At 40.5% G+C, this 17,324-nt stretch overlaps 2 protein-coding genes across 6 annotated transcripts in view; one reads left to right on the top strand and one right to left on the bottom strand.

Moving 5' to 3' along the window:
- Positions 1-1,199: 1,199 nt before the first annotated feature.
- LOC310894924 (RING finger protein 151-like) lies at positions 1,200-17,188 on the bottom strand. Its single transcript, XM_083825602.1, has 8 exons — positions 17,057-17,188; positions 15,371-15,467; positions 13,450-13,566; positions 12,208-12,433; positions 11,014-11,153; positions 9,026-9,188; positions 7,562-7,682; positions 1,200-6,590 (listed from the first exon to the last, which is right to left on the bottom strand). Exons 4-8 carry the CDS (start codon positions 12,411-12,413, stop codon positions 6,354-6,356), a joined length of 867 nt encoding a protein of 288 aa, XP_083681728.1. The 5' UTR covers positions 12,414-12,433; positions 13,450-13,566; positions 15,371-15,467; positions 17,057-17,188; the 3' UTR covers positions 1,200-6,353.
- Positions 17,076-17,324, top strand: part of RAD54B (RAD54 homolog B) — a 74,966-nt gene continuing 74,717 nt past the window's right edge. For all 5 annotated transcript variants that reach the window (XR_014580287.1, XR_014580288.1, XR_014580289.1 and 2 more), the window contains exon 1: positions 17,076-17,297. Coding sequence is in view for 2 of the 5 variants with exons in the window: in XM_083825596.1 (XP_083681722.1) it covers positions 17,209-17,297 (89 nt within the window). In the remaining 3 variants the exon portion in view is untranslated. The remainder of the gene's footprint in view (positions 17,298-17,324) is intronic.

Genomic DNA, 17,324 nt, shown 5'->3' on the forward strand with positions numbered 1-17,324 from the left:
TTCCATGATTAAGTAACATTCTAAGCATTAAATTTTGCTTTTCATACCATGTCCAAAAAGAAATGATCAAGTTCTGTTTCCTAAATGGAGTGCTGGAAGCTAATAACAATACCAAACTACTGTTTAGTGAACCTTACGCTTACCCAATGAGCAAAACACTTGGGAAGAGCAAGTAACGTAGAACCCATCCACCGTGTGATACAATTCTTCCTCCTACAGTCCTGGGGCTGAGTACCCAGATCTGGTGCCAGCGAGTGCGTGGTAGGGAAAGAAGATGGTCAATAAAGGCTGTTCTGGCTGAAAGGGCAAGAATTGCCTTGGTTCAGTTAACGTCACAGTCAAGCACAGACAAATGCAGTTTATGGGATAATGGTGAGACAAGTTGTGTACACTTTATTTCCAAAATGTTCTAGCAGCTATGCAGTATTTCTGCATGTTCCAGTCTCTGTTCTCTACCCTCTGAAGGCCAAATACTAAGCAAGTTGTCTGCAACGATCTGTGCTACTGTCCGTAGTTATCACATGCAAGCTTTCAGCCTTCCCCTCCTGACTACTTCCTATCAGGTAAAAGAATACGCTTGGGACAGTTAATGCAGAGTACTGTAGGCAACTAAGTCATGCTCTAGAGTGCCCTGTATCCTAACCAGTAATGCATCTCAAAAATACACCTTCTGAAGTGAAAATTCTAGAGTACCATGCTGTTTTCCTATTCTTATGTGTCCATATATATTCTTACAGAGTGTGTGAAAAACTGGCATTAACGATGAGATCTCTTTGATGAATGGTGAATTGATTTTTTTCCCCTTTGTGTCAGTTTATTTTCATGCTGTCTGTGCAGGACTGGACCATTGTATTCTTGCAGTCTAGGAGTTGTCAACTTTTGCTAGCTCTTCCCTCCTTCAAAAATGGCTGCTTAGCCTATTCAGGAACTCTGAATTCAGGCAGGAGAAAAATCCATGAGAAGGGGGTACTGCTTGATCTAATGCTCGCTTTGTTCAGCGCTGTGCATTTACTCTGTTTGGCAAAATGATGCGCAACTGGTAATAATGCCTTAACTGCTTTAGTGCACTGACCCGATAGCGTTGTTTATTCGGGACCTCCTGCACGCTGCAGTCAGCAGGCCTGAAGTCGACTATTTCAGCCGAGCAACTGGGAGACTCAAACTTTCGTAACAGAAAGAAATGGCCCAAATTGCATTAATTACAGTATAATCCTTTATTAGTTCAACTTTTATACAAAGTGTACTTCAAAGTGATACAAATACTGTTTCTTGTACAGACGAGAGATCAAGGTCTGTTAAGCACTGTTTTATCCACGTATATATAAAGGTAGAAAACGTAGCTAGGCTGGCAGTGAACCATAATGCTGGAAGACAAGTCAATGGTTATTTGTTAATACAAAGTTGCATAGAATCGTAGGTCTCTGTAAAGGCATCTATCAATGTGGTAAAATCTCCCTGACCTACCGTACCTCATCCGCTCAGCAGTACGTGAGAAAGGAAAGGCTGGTACTGCTCCTTTTAAATACTATCCAGCACTTGTAAGGAAAACAGCTGTAGAAAAGCACCATGCCAGAAACATCTGAGAGGACAGCATCTGGAAAACTTAATTTGCAAGACTGTTTTATATATCTTAGGAACTAGGGTCTATTAATGCATTGCATTTCTTAAAAACACTTAACAGTTGAGATAAAAACACTTTTTTCCAGTCAAAATACATCACTGTATTAGGCTTTTTGCTTGAATATCTGCTTCCATTCCCTTCTACCCTAACAAGAAACTCTGGTGTATGTATTTGCCACCTGGCCGTGGTGCTGGGCAACCTCCCCTTGGCCCTGCTTGAGCAGGGGTGTTGGGCCAGCTGGCCTCCTGAGGTCAACGTTTTGCTTGGTCAGCTTGTTGGTCCTGCCAACCTCGCCCATTCTGTGCTGTTAAATTAACCTCATACAGGCCTGTTAATCTAATACTAACTAAGAACTGTCATCTTAATGAGCAAGGCTGGTGAAATTCTGTCTTGCAGCTGACTCAGATGCAGGGGTCTCAAGTCTCACTTCTGTCAAATCTCAGCTAACCCTACTAGAAGCACTCCCAACTCATCCTTCCCTTTCCAAATAATCTGAGCAGCACAGGTCCACCCTGGCTGAGGCTTCTGACAAATTTTTGCTTTGGGAAGACAGCAGGAAAACAGGGAATGTAGCTTTAATACTAAAGGAAGCAGAGAGAGCAGTATTTTGAATTTGACCTCTCGAGTTGAGAAGTCTGTTTAAGGGAATTAATTTAAAGGTATTTTTAACCAGCCTTTTCAGAATAAATATGTAAATGTTGGTTTTCTTTCAAATACAAACTTACCCCTCACTTTAAAGTGTTAATTTCTTTAAACACACCCTTCTTATTTTTCACTCAATTTAACATAGGATAAGGATTTGCTCAACTCATTGTAACGCCTTGTAATCTCCGGTACTTTACAACCGTCTCTCTGTGTGTTTTGTTTGAGGATGTTGCAGGTTTGGTACTATTACGTTTAGTACTCAGTTGTGGACAAGGACTTATTCTCGTTTTATTTCTAATGCTGTGTTAATTGTGATGCCCCAAGCCAGCAGTTCGTACTGGTAAGCCAGCTGGCACAGCTGCATCGTTGCTCTCAGGCTGAGGGAAGACACAGGGTATGCTGCAGTCAGTCGTTCTCCCAGTCCTCCTCCCTGTTCTAGCTGCTAAATGCGACTGTTTGCATGGCTCCTGGTCCACTGGAGTACTTGTTCAATTTACAAGATTAACCATTTTTATATATCTTAGGAACTAGGGTCCAATTGTGAGGGAACAGAATCCATTAGAGTGTGATGTAGTATAAGAATATTTAGCGTAATTCCTGCCAGTAATTCAGTGCTGGAATGCGCATAATGAAATTAGGAAATGCACTTTTAGCAGTCTTCCATCTAATCCTAAACTGATGATTGGGAAGTAGCACTTCAAGTGAGTGCCTTCACCTATCCCAAGTCTACTACAGTATTTGGACCCTTAGTCTGTTAATCCTTTTTATAAAAACTATTTGAAAGGAATAAAGAAAGCCCTCTGCTACCTGTTGTTAAGAGCTGTGTAATACATGAAAGTGGAAAAGCTAAAACCAGGTAAAGCATTATTTTAATAGGCTATTTCAGTCCAGTTAATTTTAAGAAATAGGTAAAATGATGACCTTGGTTAAGCGTACGCTGCCCTGTGAGTGGTTCAGTCGTAGGGGAAAAGCTGAGCGCAGAACAGTTGTCGCTGAGGAACGGGCTCAAGCTTGAAATGGAAGAAACAGATGCCATCAGCCAGTGTATCTATCCCCCGTTCAAGAGATGGGTGTGAGCTTGTTTTCTGCTAAAGGAGACGCAGCTGACAGGTCCTTCCAGCAGCAAGGGGGCCCAAGGCACTGCCCCACTTCAACACTGGAAGCTGAGACTCTCCAGAGCTGGCAAATGGAAGCTGCACAGATTGCACCACCTACGGCGTGTTTTCTCACACAGCTCCCTCCCTGCGTGTCGCTTAGGGGACAGAGAGCAGGCCAAGTGCTAGGTAAATACTAAATAAACCCTACTTCTTATATTAGAAAGAATTCAGTCATAAAATCAGTGGGTGAAATCCTTAAAAACAAATAGAGATCCTGTTATAGAAAAAGCACAGCTAATTACTTGCTTTTTTTCTGATCAGAAAAGATCGGGTGATCATTACTGCCCTCCAGTTTGGGACGGATGCTCCGGCTCATCTGAGTTCCGTAGGATTTTGAAGGAATTTTCTTCTTTCACATTAACCAAGGTAGATTAAAATCACATCACAGAACCACACGGTTATAGAACACAGAAAAACATCCTGAAAACATCCTGATTCTACTAGCATGAAATCTGGTGGGGCTAAGAAGCTTCAAAAATCAGGGGGAAACCTGAAACGGTCACAAAAATCACAGAGAACATGAGATGATCAAAGCTTTCTAAGTCTCTACCTACAGCTTTAGTATGCACACAGATGTACGTGAAATGACCACTGAGTGCCTGCTGGGAATGAAGGGGATTATTCCCAAATCATAGCGACTGCGCTACTGTCCCACTTCGTTACAGATGGCTGCTGAAGAGATGTGCTATGTCGTGAATTGGAAGAGACTGCTATAATGCCCTAAACGCTGTCAGTGAGCGTAGTTTAATCTAGAATATACACAGTGTGAAGTGAAAACCAAATAAATATTTGGTCATAGCTCTTCCTGTGAATGTTTTCTTTCAGAAAAACAAAGGGACGTTACAGGAGAGTTATTTGTGTTAGATTTTCAGCATACAACAACTGAACGTGTGCGCGTTTGTTTCAGTGTTACTGAAGGAACAGGTTATAAGGATTTATTAATGCCTGAAATGAAGAGAACGCTGGCCACAAGTTTTTCTAATGTAGTGTATGTGCTAAAGAAGGCTGCTGTCTCTCTCTTTGGTTACGGTGTTAGCCATAAAAGCATGGCTCTGAGTGACAGCAAAGCACGCACAGTATCGTATTTGCTTTCGAAGCTAGAGAATTGGTTTATTAAGACCGTTGCACCTGCACACATCTTTCCTGAAAGGTCAAAACCGATTTAGCACAGTCAGTAAACAGGAGGCCAGGTTCTCCCCTAGCTATTCCACTGAAGGGCTGCGCCAGAGGACAGAATATGGCTTAGTTATAGCTCCGAAAACAACGCAAACAGGCTTTGTGAGAAGTTTGGATAAAAGTCTTTGAGCTGTACAGATTTCTCACTCATACTCCAGTCCTTACAGGGATACGTCCCCTCAGTCCAGTATTTGTCAGTCTGCTACAAAATTCTAGCTCTGATACGGCTGCAGACTTGAGAACTAAGACACTCGAAGTCCAAGCCCCTGTGCAAATATTCCTCTGCTGTGGACATTAATGCTCAAATAGCCTTAAACATGCCAGAAGAAAACCAGAGCTACTCGTAGCTCTGCACTTGCCGGGAGAACAGCCCCCATACCGCACCGCTGCTTCGCCTGTTGCTGAGCAGCACTGGCACGGCACCAGGGCTCCCTCCAACACCCCCAGACCAGGAGGGCAAGAGGTGGGGAAGGGACACAGGCAGGGCAGGGGGCCCGAAGGGACATCCCCTGCCATATGACATCGCACTCAGCAGTAAAAGCTGGGAATGGGGAAGGAAGCAGAGGGTGGGGCTCTCCTTAGGAAGACGTCCCAAACAACCACATGCAGAGGCCCTGCTTCCCAGGATGTGGCCGAACATTTCTTCTCTACTTCCCATCAATGAGCATTGTGGTGTTTTTTTCCCTCCCTCTTTGCTTCCACGTGGCCTTTGCTTGTTTCCCTCCCCCCACTTTCTTTCCCCTTTAATTAAATTATCCTTATCTCAACATGTGAGCCTTTTTCTTTCATTCATACTTTCTTCTCCCCCTCTTCTTTTGAGGAGGGGGAGTGAGAGAGTGGTTGTGGTGGCGTTCAGCTGCCCAGCAGGTTAAAACCACCCCACTCAAAGTATTTATATATTGTGTTTTTTTTTTTTTTTTTTAATATTGAATACTGAATGGGCTGAAGTTAGGCTTTAAGGACCCTATAGAAAGCTAATATTTTCACACAGAAAAGCCCAAGTTATTTAATAAAATGCAAGATCCTCTCCCACAAACTCTAAGTTACACACAGATCTGTGTAACAGGTTTTGGGTAACACTATTACCTTGGGCTCTGGTACCTATCTCTTCAGTGTGTGTCAGCCTGGGAAGTTAAGAGAAGCTCTAAAGTAAGTCAAGCTCACCTGAAGCTGTTACATAGCAGTAGATTTAGAATTTAAAGTGCTTTCTTTTCACCTTTGAGATATACCTCCTACAGATGATACAAACAAAATCTATTAATTTCTATTACTGACTTTCCCCAAATTAAGTACATCCCAAATGTCATTACAGATATAATCGCATTTTCTTTTTTTTCCTGTTTCAAGTATAAGCATAAACTGGACTGAAACAGACTCTAATGGACCAGGAAAGAAAAAAAAAACCCATTAAGTATCCTTGACTTTAAAAGATTCCAGTTTTTATGGTACAAAGAGGTCTGTAAATGACACACTGAAGAGACAGAAATCAAGTTTTCTTCCCTCTTTTTAGGAAAACATGAGCTACAAACATCTTTGAAAATTACCAGGTTTAATACCCAGTGTTCTGTAAGAGAAAACTCTCCCATTTGTTTTTATGGCCCAGGAGGACAGAAAGTTGTAATCCAGGTTTAAAAAAGAAAGCAAGCAAATCAGAAATGATGTGAAGTTTACCAATCATTCACGGAGAGTAAAAAAAATTTCTCAGATGGTCACAGAAATCAAGAAAAAAAAATGCTTTTTGAGCTTACTTCTGTTTAGATAACTGTAACTTCCCTGGGTTTCCGTTTTGCGCTCTCTAGTCGTGTCAGCGGGCGGAAATTTGTTGACTTCCTGCTTCCCTCTGTGGTACTTAACCGACAGTCCTTCTGCAGCCCCCTCAGCAGCTCCATTAATTCCCGTTTTTCCAGCTCTGCTTGCTCCAGCTCCTGACGATGCTGCCTCTCTGCAGCCATCAGGGAACGTACATCTGACATCATTCGGGACATCTGACTCTGAAACGCAAGTACAAGCTTAGTGCAATAAACAAACTCTCTTCCACTGATGGCATTAAGAGGCTGAACTGGTCACGCGTGTAAGGGAGATGGATTATAAAGAAAAAGCAACACTGATGTGATCTACTGGTTTTGATAGCAGAAAAAACGTAAACGATTTAAGACACAGTCCAGCATTGACCTTCTTGGATGGTCTTTTTTTTTTTTTAATTCCAAACCAGTTTTCCGACAAGTGCAAAAGTTTTCTCATAAAATATTTTAAACTGGGAGTGGATTTATCGGGTTTCTGCTTAAATTTCACATTTCAAGACCCCTACCAAAGTAAGGTATTGGTTACATTCAGATATACTCTTCAAGGATTTAAAACTCAAATCCATTAAAAAAGAAGAGCGTATAATCTGAAGCATCTCCATTGCTTTACTATAATTGTTATTTGATGATATAATAAGAACTGGATGTGTGAAAAAATAACATGGCTTTGCTTGTTATTTGATTTAATTTACAGTGCAACTTTGCAACCTTTTGACCACAGCTGATAGTATAAATACCAATGTCTGCAGTAGGGCTCTGTCTCAGCACAGCACTGGATTAAGTCACTTTGAACATCACTAAAAAGGGGGCTGGATATTTAATTACATTTGATTTGTGATGTATGAGCTATGTTTAGACTCTGAAAATAGGTTTAGACTGATTTGCTGACGTGTTACATGCACAAAGAACAATGCAGTCCTTGTACAGAGGTATCCAAGCCAGCTCCAAATGAATTTGAAGTAGATAAACTGCATGAAAGCAACACTCAGTCTGCTTCTCAGAGCTGATTAGCCCAGGCAAAGCGTTTGGCTAACATCTGTTTTTCTCTTCCCATCCTTGATTTAACTTGCATCTATCTGGGACTCCACATTTACAAAAGAAAAGACTGCTACTGGAAGAGCAAAACTTTAGACTGTTGGGGTGGGGGGAATCATATTTACCTTTAGTTCTTCAATCTCATTCTGCAGAATGCTCTCTTTCTGGACCATATGCCTTCTCTGTGAATCTAACCTTGACTCCATCTCATGCTTTGCCTCCTCCACTCTGCAGATCATTTCTGACCTAAAAAAGTATTTATCCTTTTTTAAGTCTTGTTAACACAGAAAAAAAAATAATCAAATTCCCAAAAGCCTTCTTGCAGCCAGATAGCCTGATCTGATTCCCATCATGCTCTAGAGGATGCCTCTCTGGAGGCACGACAGTATTATCAATAAATTTTTCCCAGTGCTGCTTATCGTGCAGTGTTTAGTGTTATTCCTTTTTTCTGATGGAATGGCCTGGTGAAGAAAGACTAGCATAAAAAAACAGTGTATTCTGCTCAGAGGGCACCACATTGACCTTGGACAGCCTACACAGGGAAAAAATGCATCGTATTTCTGAAATAATTCTATGACCATGTATTTATGACTTTAAATTATTTACTGCCTTTTACTATAGTATATGCTTGCTTAATATTACTAAGCACATGTAGTCAGGATAACGTGTGAATATTACTGGATTGCTAAACATGTCAACTTGTCACTTTTATGGAAGATACTAAACGACAGCAATAAAACTAGCATAACCTAATCGCTCACACAGACTCACAGCCAAAAACTAGCTGTTACTACAGTAACCTTGTTTGGTTCAGTAACAAGATATCTGAATTCCTCGTGCCTCAAGGCATTTAAAACAGATTTGAGCCAGATTTCACAACAACGTTCAAGAACACAAGACATAGCGGAAAGATAAAAAACAGGAAAGAACGTGGAAAACAAACACACAAAACCAAAATACAACCCAATAGGAATATCATGGAAAGGAAAAGCTACAGAAACACACACACACGCACACAAATACACACATATATAAGCATATATATCTTATTGTATATAAGAGGAAATAAGAAAATGCTGGTAAGAAGATGCATATTTACCAAATGGTAAGCCACGATTTTATCAAAATTGAAAATTAGACTCTTTGAGGTTTAATCTACCAGACCATACCAACCAAAATAATCAGAGATTTTTATATTCGGGAGGATTTGTAAATTTATAAACTAAATTATTTAATAATGTGACCTTGGGTCTATATCAGGCCAGCGGAAAAATAAAGTTTTTAACTTCAGTCTGGTTCTTGGTAGGTATTTTGTTGTTTTATTTAGTCAGCTCACAGCTGTGTTCAACTGCAATCAATGGTGTTTTGGGATTTGTAATAACTTGGACAAGAAATAACAACAAAAGAAAATCAAAACAGTAAGGACTTAAAGTCTGCATGGACAAACAATAATACCCTGGCCCACCAGTATCAACTAATGAACAGACTATTTAACACATACCAGCATCCAGTGCTAGTATTTGAAGCGCTTTATGCAGTGATTTTAGGCCCAGACTAACACAAACACCAAAGAAACAGCAGATTTGTACCGAAGTAGTTCTAGCTCGGTTCTTAGCTCTGCTACACAGTTATGCTGCGTGTCTTCTGCGCTGAGAATGGTGTAACCACAGCCATTGGGGCATTCACGGCTCCGATATTCACACACTGCCAAGTGAACATCAAGGTTACGTCGCTCAACCTGAACTGTACAGCCTGAACAGGGAACAATAAGATGAAGTCAACCACTTACAACACAAGCATTTTAATAATTTATAATAACAATAATTTTAATAACATATAATAATAATTTTAATAACATAACCACTCAAGTAAGTAAGCAAGCTGCAGTAACCTGAGATAAGCAACTGTGAATCTGTTAAGAAGCGAAGAAAAGCAAGTTCTTTAGAATACTAAGTTCAATAGTTATAACACACATAGTAGAATTAATACACACTCTCAAAAACTCTTATTAAAACATTTAACAATTACTTGAAAATGTTGATTAAGAGGTGATTTTTTTTTTGTAAAGTTTTCTGCCACTGGTCTGGCATTAAACCAACTTCAGCAATGACAACACTGATGCCAAGTTAAGACACTAGCAGCTTGTAATGTTTGGAATTGAAGAATGCAAATGTTTTCTTTTTATTTTTTTCTGGTTTTTTTTTCCAGTGTTTTTCTTTTCTTTTCTTTTTAAATGTATCAAATTTTCAAAAAAAGGGTCCTAGAACAGGTAGTGAAACAGTGGGTGAGACTGTTTTCCCAGTTGGTTGGTCCTGTGAATGACATACTAGGCCACATAAACCAAGAGCAATCATGTCTGAACATTTAATATCTGTTGCAAAACTAGAAACATTTTCACAGAAATGGCAGGATATAAACCTTGCAAATTGGTAGTAATTAAAAGTGTGGAGAAGCAGAAATAAACACTACATTAATTTTTGCTACATTTAACAGTAAACTTTGAAACTCAGGTCTTAGCTTTCAATCTGTGAGGCACTGTGTGCTGTAGTATATATTATAGTTCCTCTCATTTAATTCAAGGATAAAAATATACAGAGGAAAACTGAAACAATAGAGTACTGAAACTTGCCAACAAACCATACCAGAAAACTGCAAAAGAGAGCCCTCTAGAAGAGCTTTATTAATAAAACTGTAATGATTTGTAATTGAGGTACTCAAAATATACTCTCATGCCCTCTTGAGAAAGGAATTCACGAGATTTAAGAACGCTCACACCTTGAATGCCATATAGCAGCGACAAGATGTTGTAACTCTTACTGTGTCTCTAATCTGAAGCATCTGCAATAGTCACTGAGAGAAGTTGTAACTTCCAGTGGAGCAACACTAGCAACTTAATCTTCTCATAATTAATTACAGTGGCAGACTTAACTATGCCCTTAACATCACTAATTAGAAATTAAGTCTTTCTAGGAGCATGCAACATTGTGAATAGAATAAGCTGGGAAAATTTAACAGTACATTTCTTTTTAATAATATATTTCTTCCTTGGGAAGCTTCAGTTTGTTTTAAAGACCTTAACACCAACATATCAATTCTAATAAAAATTTAGTTAAAAATCCTCATTTCCAAAATACTTTTTTGTTAAAACCAAGAGACAGTGAGTGGCTGCACATGCACCAGACAACTAGCTGTTTTGTTAATAAATTATGACCTATACACATTTGACTTCTGCAGGTGCTATTACATCAATGGAATTCAAACTTAGTATTATTATAGTATTGTATTTATTTCGCTTTCTGTGAATGTATGTGTTTGTCTTTCAATTTTGAGAGTTTGAGATGTCTAAATTATTCTCATTCATTTTGGTTAGTTCTTGGGTAAGAATTCGCTGCTAATGATCATGACGGCCATAAATGGGTAATAAATTTTCTTTAAAAATACCGCTGCAAAGAGTAGATCATGCTAAAGTTTTGAATATGTTTAGAAATGAATGGACATTATTGCCACCCTGTTGACAGAAAGATGACAATTACATGTTTTCCTGAATATAGAGGATTTGATTTTGAATGTTACTCACCAGCATTGGAGCACGGTATCTGACTGTATTCACACTCCCGTTCGTGCCGGTCGATAGACTCTAGAGAACAAACCATTTCACAGCCATACTCTCTGTTTTTGCAGTGTAGCTGAAGACGATTTAAATCATTTTTCATATATCTACATACAAAAGAAGAGTTGTTCTTAAATCTGTGATCATTATTGAAAAAAATGAATTTTCTACTTTGGGAAGAGAAACTAAAATTCAAATTTTGATTAGAAACACTTGTGAATAATCAGTTTCCATATTTATTTATTTTTAAGCATTCAAGTGACAATATTGGAAAAGAACAGGCTTAAAATAAACAATTGAATGTTAATGGAAAACTCAGTCTCCACAATCAAATGTGCAAATATAAAAATAATAATTCAGAAGTAAAGAATTCAACTGTGCCTTTTCATTAGTTCTGCAGATATCACCAAACACTTCGGCTAATCATTCGTCATTTAAGTTTTAGCTTGTGTTTATAAACATGCCAAAGCAGACTGGCCACAGTGAGTACAGACTAAACAATGTATAAATTGAACTCTAAAATTGAACAATGTAGTGTTTTTTGTTCAATGTGTAAATTGAACAATGTATAAATGGAACTGTCTACATTATATTTCAACTTTCAATACAGTGAACTCTCATTAGTGAGAAAAATAATGGGAGTACTAATGGAGTTAATTTAATGCATGCAGCTGAAGATTTTAAATGTAACTGTTAATCTGAGCAAGATCAGACAATGCAAGGGTTAAACACCAAGCAGTGTCTACTGATGAAGCTCAGTATCAATGATAGCAGGAATTACAAAAAAGAGAACTAATTGTAAGACTGAAAAGAAAAACAACAGATATACAGTGTTCAGTTCGTTCTCAAGAACTGCATTGCTCACTTTTCTCTGAAAAGATATGGGGAAGTTTTGCTGCTGTAGAAGACATTCAGAGTAATATCCAGGCACACATCTATAATCAGCACTCAAGATATAAAAAGGTGGAGAACAAAAGTGTTCTTTCCATTTTGAAACCTTCATACCTCCAAAGGTAGGTGGTTATAATGAATACAAAATGCTAATGCTTGCATGCAAGTCATCAGTTTCTGCCATAGACAGAAAATGGGTGAAAATAAATGACAAGAGATGAAAAACTCTGAATTCATGCCATTTTAACATACAGTGAGATCATTGTATACCTGTACAGAGGTCGTAGCATAGACACATCAACCACTTGTCTGTCTTCAGGGCAGTTACTGTGATGAACGAGCCACCCGTGTATACAAGCAGTACAGAAAGCGTGTTCACAAGGAGCCTGTAGCGGATCTTCTAACACATCACGGCAGATGGAGCATAAGAGCCCTTCGTTAACGTAGCCAACAAAACGCTCGATATCATAACCCATGCTTCCCACACACTTTTAACCTATTAAAACAACAAAGAGAAATAAAGCAGCCTTCGTCCTCTTCATCCTTTATCTACGGCCAGATCCACAAAAGGCCTGGAAGCAAAACCTAGAAACATAGAGAACTTAAGCCGAATATAGAACTTTACCTGTGAAAACACAAGCACTTGCATACTTTGGAGACTTCAAGAATTAACTGAGAATGTGAGGATTGTACTGCTGGAGGACAGCATCCCAATTTTATATCAAGATTCTCTGCATTTTGAAAGCAAAGATTTTAACAGTTGGGAATGTATCTGCTACCAAACACAGCTCTAGCAGGTGCTGGGATACACATAGTTTCTACTTGAATCCTACCTGAAGCAGAATTGGCAAAAAAGTTCAAAAGTGTTTGCTTTCCATTTTCATGCCTTTTATATAATGCCTAACAAACTTACAAAACAGGATCCTTACAGCCAGTAGCTGTGGTAGTATCAGCCAGCAGACTTTGTATTTATGAACTACGTATACCTTTGTGTTGCTTTCATACTGGAGGGAACAAAAAAATAAACAAAACAAACAAACAAAAACCACCTAAGATTCTCTACTCATTGTTGACTTCCATTCCAGAGGGAAGAGCATGAAATCTCCACATGCCTAGAGAAATACTTAACATCTGGGAGGAGAAAAAAGCCCAAACTTATGATAAAAAAGAAAAAAAAGCCAAAATTTATCCTCATGATAGCCCTGAAATCATGACGAGCTACCGTCTTCTCCTACAGGATCTATTTTATAAAACTGAGTACCTTTTAAATTGATTTGAAAGTTTTGTGAAGAAAAACTAAGAAGCATTCTACCTTCAACAAAATCCTATCAGGAAAAGCCTATTAAAATTTGGTAAAACTCAGAATTCCCTTAAAAAAAAAAAAAGTGTTTTAGATTTTGCTTTCCTCCTTAATGTACAAAATCACTTCTGTAAACCCACTCAGGGTTTACAGGTTAATTAGTTACGAGATTTTCTAAATAAAAGAAACAAACAAAAAGGAAAATGTCTTACCTTTTTAAATTTTACTACTTATATACTTGTTTGCCCAAATACTTCAGAAACAGTTTTCTGATCTTTAACACATGCAGTACTTCTTTCCTTCAGTTTCTCTTCACTGCTTTACTATGTCTGTAAGAAAAATTAGAAAGAAAAAGGCTCAGTTGTGTTTCCTAAGTTGGTGAGTCCTATGCTAACCAGCCAGCTGTTGTATGGAAAGCTGCCCTAACAGCATTAAAACATTAAAACAAAGCTTTTAAAAGTACGTCACTGTAAAACCTGTAATTCAACACAAGACATCTGACTAGACTAGGGGAAAAAAAAAATCATCAGTCTCTCTTTGACAACAGAACTCAGTATTATTGAAAAGTAGCAACTGAAAACTGTTAAAATCCTATTCCTTAAAATGATGTTTCTTAACTAACCTAGTTTTAATGGACGCTACACAGTCCATTCTTAAAATAAAACTATCACAGTCAAGTTCATTGGTAAATAGCATAACTCAGGTTGCATACTTAAAAAAAATTAGAAAGGAATTCATCACTTAAATCCCCTAGGACAATATTTAGTAATTGCAATATAACATTCAAAGATAATCTGTGCTAGCTCAGACAGACAATCCAGAATCCTGACAAGGTCTCAGGTAGATTTCACAGTCTGCATTTAGCTCTGTGATGATGTTCTCATCAACAGTACAGGCCACCTAAACGCACAGGTCTCTTGGATATGCTATTCCTGTGGTGACAGCACAGACGTTTTGTGTTTTAGAAGAGCCTGCTCAAGCAAATACTGTATTATAAAGACAATAATCCTTTTCATACCACTGTTTCCTTGTATGTTGTATGTTTATACAGGTCTCCTGCAAAGACAGGAAATTCAGGAGTTTGCTAGTTGAGGGTAAACAAAACAAGCAGTATGTTTGCACAGAGCTGTCATTGCAAGAGCAGCAGGGAACACAGGGGGAAGTTTAAGAAGTGGAGAGCAAAGCTATTAGTAACAAAACGTGAAGTTAAGTACCAGCCCCCAGTACTGATGAAAGCACTGAACCATACAGCACGTTTGTGCTGGAGGAGTGTTAAATGGCCCACGACATTCTATCATTTGAATTGCAAGCCTAAGGTTTTGATTTGGCTTGGCGGATCCCAGAGGATTCAGCTTTTGGGAAACTTTCACAGAGACATAAGAAGTATCAGCAAAACTCTGTATTTCTGCTGTTCCAGGGTTTCTTTTCCATGGGAATTGGGGACGCTGTAAGCTACAGCTTGCACACACTCTGTTGATCCCCAAACACTAAATCTTCAAGGCACTGTTTAGCTTATTTCGGCAAGTTTCAAGAGTATCAGAATGCACAAAAGAGCAATTTTATTGAGCGGGAAACCAAAACTTCCTTCGTGCTTGACAGAAAAACGAGTGCGACAAATGTGTGTACATATAAATATATATATATATATATAAAAATACATATACATGCACACCCACGCGTATTTATATATACAAAAAGCCTCAACCTAAAGAGCTGAGAGTGTGCCCAAAGTTCAGATGGAGAGTGGATGAGAACTCTGAGGCAAACAATACAATCAATGGGGTTTCTGATGAGAAGGTCAGTATGTTTTAAGGACTGATGCTGGAGCAGCAACATCCCTACATAACACCACAATCCTTGCTGCTTGTACTATGGGTCAAGGAGCATTTTTAGTCTGAGACCACAGACAGCCTTCCCTTCAAGAGATGTACTTAGTTAAGATACAAGTGGAGGGAGAACATCAGCTAGATGCCATACACTCTTGCAGTACAGATCACTTTGCTCAGTGCTTTCACCGCAGAATTATATCATTTTCAACTTCTGCTCCCTCCCAGTAATTTCTCCTTTCCTGACTTTGAAACTACACCAGGTGTCACTGCCTTCTCACACTCCACTAACAGTTCCAAACCTTACTTTGCCTTTGGTTTCTCTGGTCCAGAACTCTGCCCATCACCTCGCCGTTGCCAGCAGTGCTGTCCCTGAGGAAATCTGGAATTTGCAGATGCCAAACCTGGAAGGCAAGAAACCAGAAGCTATCGCATGCTATTCACTTTTCCATTGTTTCAAATGTTTTTTTTCTTCCCCATGACATGCAACGATCTCTCCCAGTGTTGTGGCTTAACCCTAGTAGACAGCTAAGCACCACGCAGCTGCTCGCTCACCCCACAGCAGGATGGGGGAGAGAATCAGAAGGGTAAAAGTGAGAAAATTTGGGGGTTTAGATAAAGACAATTTAACAAGTAAAAAAATAAAACAACAAGGAAAAAACACAAAGAGAAACAAACCCAAGGAAAACAAGCAATGTAAAACGGAACTGCTCAACACCAGCAAACTGATTCCCAGCCAGCTTCTGAGCAACAGCAGCCCTGGCAAACTTCCCCCTGGCTTTATTGCTGAGCACAACCTCACATGGCACGGGATATCCCTTCGGTCTGTTTGGGCCAGCTGGCCAGGCTGTGTTCCCTCCCAGCTGCTGCGGCACCCCCAGGCTCCCTGCTGGCAGGGCAGCATGGAAATGAAGAGATTTTGACTGTGTATCAGCACTGCTCAGCACCAGCTAAAGCACTGGTGTGTTATCAACGCTGTTTTCATCACAAATCCAACGCACAGCACCGTAACAGCTACCATGAGGAACATTAACTCCATCCCAGACCAACCAGCGCCGATATTAAATCCTTTTTCAGCAGCTGTCAGCCCACGTTTGCCAGGCAGACACACACTTGAAGGCAGCCCTAAGCTATGTACGGTCTGCTCTGCCTCCAGGGATTTTTTTGTGGGTATAAAAGTAGGGAAAATACAGGTGGTAGGCAGGTCCCACCAATGTAGTGGAACAGCTTGCCAAATACCTAGCACTCGTCAAAGCCATTCCGTTGTAAAATCAGGACTGTGATATATTAGCGACCTGCATTTTTTTCTTCTAAGGTAGTTCCTGAATTTTTTTAAAAAATGTTTCTTTTTATGCGACAAACTAAAGGCTGTTAGAATCACGATGGCACTAAATGTGCATCACTAAGACACATTTCCAAAAGCCCTGAGTGGAAGAACAAACAATTTGTGCAGGGCCCAGCACTGGGGTGCCATTAACATGCTACGGCTTCAGCTCCTATTTTCACAAACACACCACAACACAAAAATGACATTTTAGGGTGTCTTATGGCAACACCACAGTCACTATAAGCCAGTTTAAGACACCGTTAATGCCTGAAGAAGCAGACTAACCCCTTCAACTGTACCAACACATGCTATTTCTACAGCCACTTGGCGTATAGCAGGGCACTAACTGCTTTTAAGAGCGAATTGCCACAAGCCCTACAAGTTTTCACCTCAACACGGTTCCCACAGCAGCCTAAGCCGAGCTGCCCCCCGATGTACCCCCCGGCTCCCCTCCCTCGGCCCTTCCCCACAGCAGCACCCGCTGCCCTGCCCTGCCCTGCCCTGCCCGCAGGCGGCTCAGCAGAGCCGTGAGGGGAACCAGGGCAAGGCAGCGGGACCGGAGGGGCCACCAACGCCCCTTCGCGGGGCGGAGGGGGGCTGATTTCTGCCATAAAAGCCCCTCTAACGCCCATTACAGAGAATTTAGGGCACACAGCGAGCACCCACCTGCCGCCGACGCTCGCCTCACGGCCCCGCCCGCCGCAAACACGGCCCTTTTGCGGCAGCGCCGCTTGACAGCAGCGCGTCGCCCTTCCCGCCCCAGCGCGGCCCGGCCGCCATCTTGTGTGTGGCGCAGGGCAGCTCCCTGCCTCCGGGCCATGCGCGCTCGCCGAGGCGAGATGTCCGGCGCATGCGCGGCGCGGCCGGCGGGTGGCGGCGGCGGGCGAATTGAGCGGCTGGGCCTGAGGTACGGCAGGGGCGGCGGGCGGGGAGC

Source organism: Anser anser, assembly GCF_964211835.1.
Source record: "Anser anser genome assembly, chromosome: 2".
Taxonomy (NCBI): Eukaryota; Metazoa; Chordata; class Aves; order Anseriformes; family Anatidae; genus Anser; species Anser anser.

Bases quoted from the DNA above. Each gene is read 5' to 3' on its own strand.
- LOC310894924 (XM_083825602.1), bottom strand. From the start codon at position 12,413: ATGGGTTATGATATCGAGCGTTTTGTTGGCTACGTTAACGAAGGGCTC. The intron at 11,154-12,207 runs GTATACAATGAT...TTTTGTATGTAG, and splicing joins ATGCTACGACCTCTGTACAG to ATATATGAAAAATGATTTAA. The intron at 6,591-7,561 runs GTAAATATGATT...CTTGCGTTTCAG, and splicing joins ATGAGATTGAAGAACTAAAG to AGTCAGATGTCCCGAATGAT.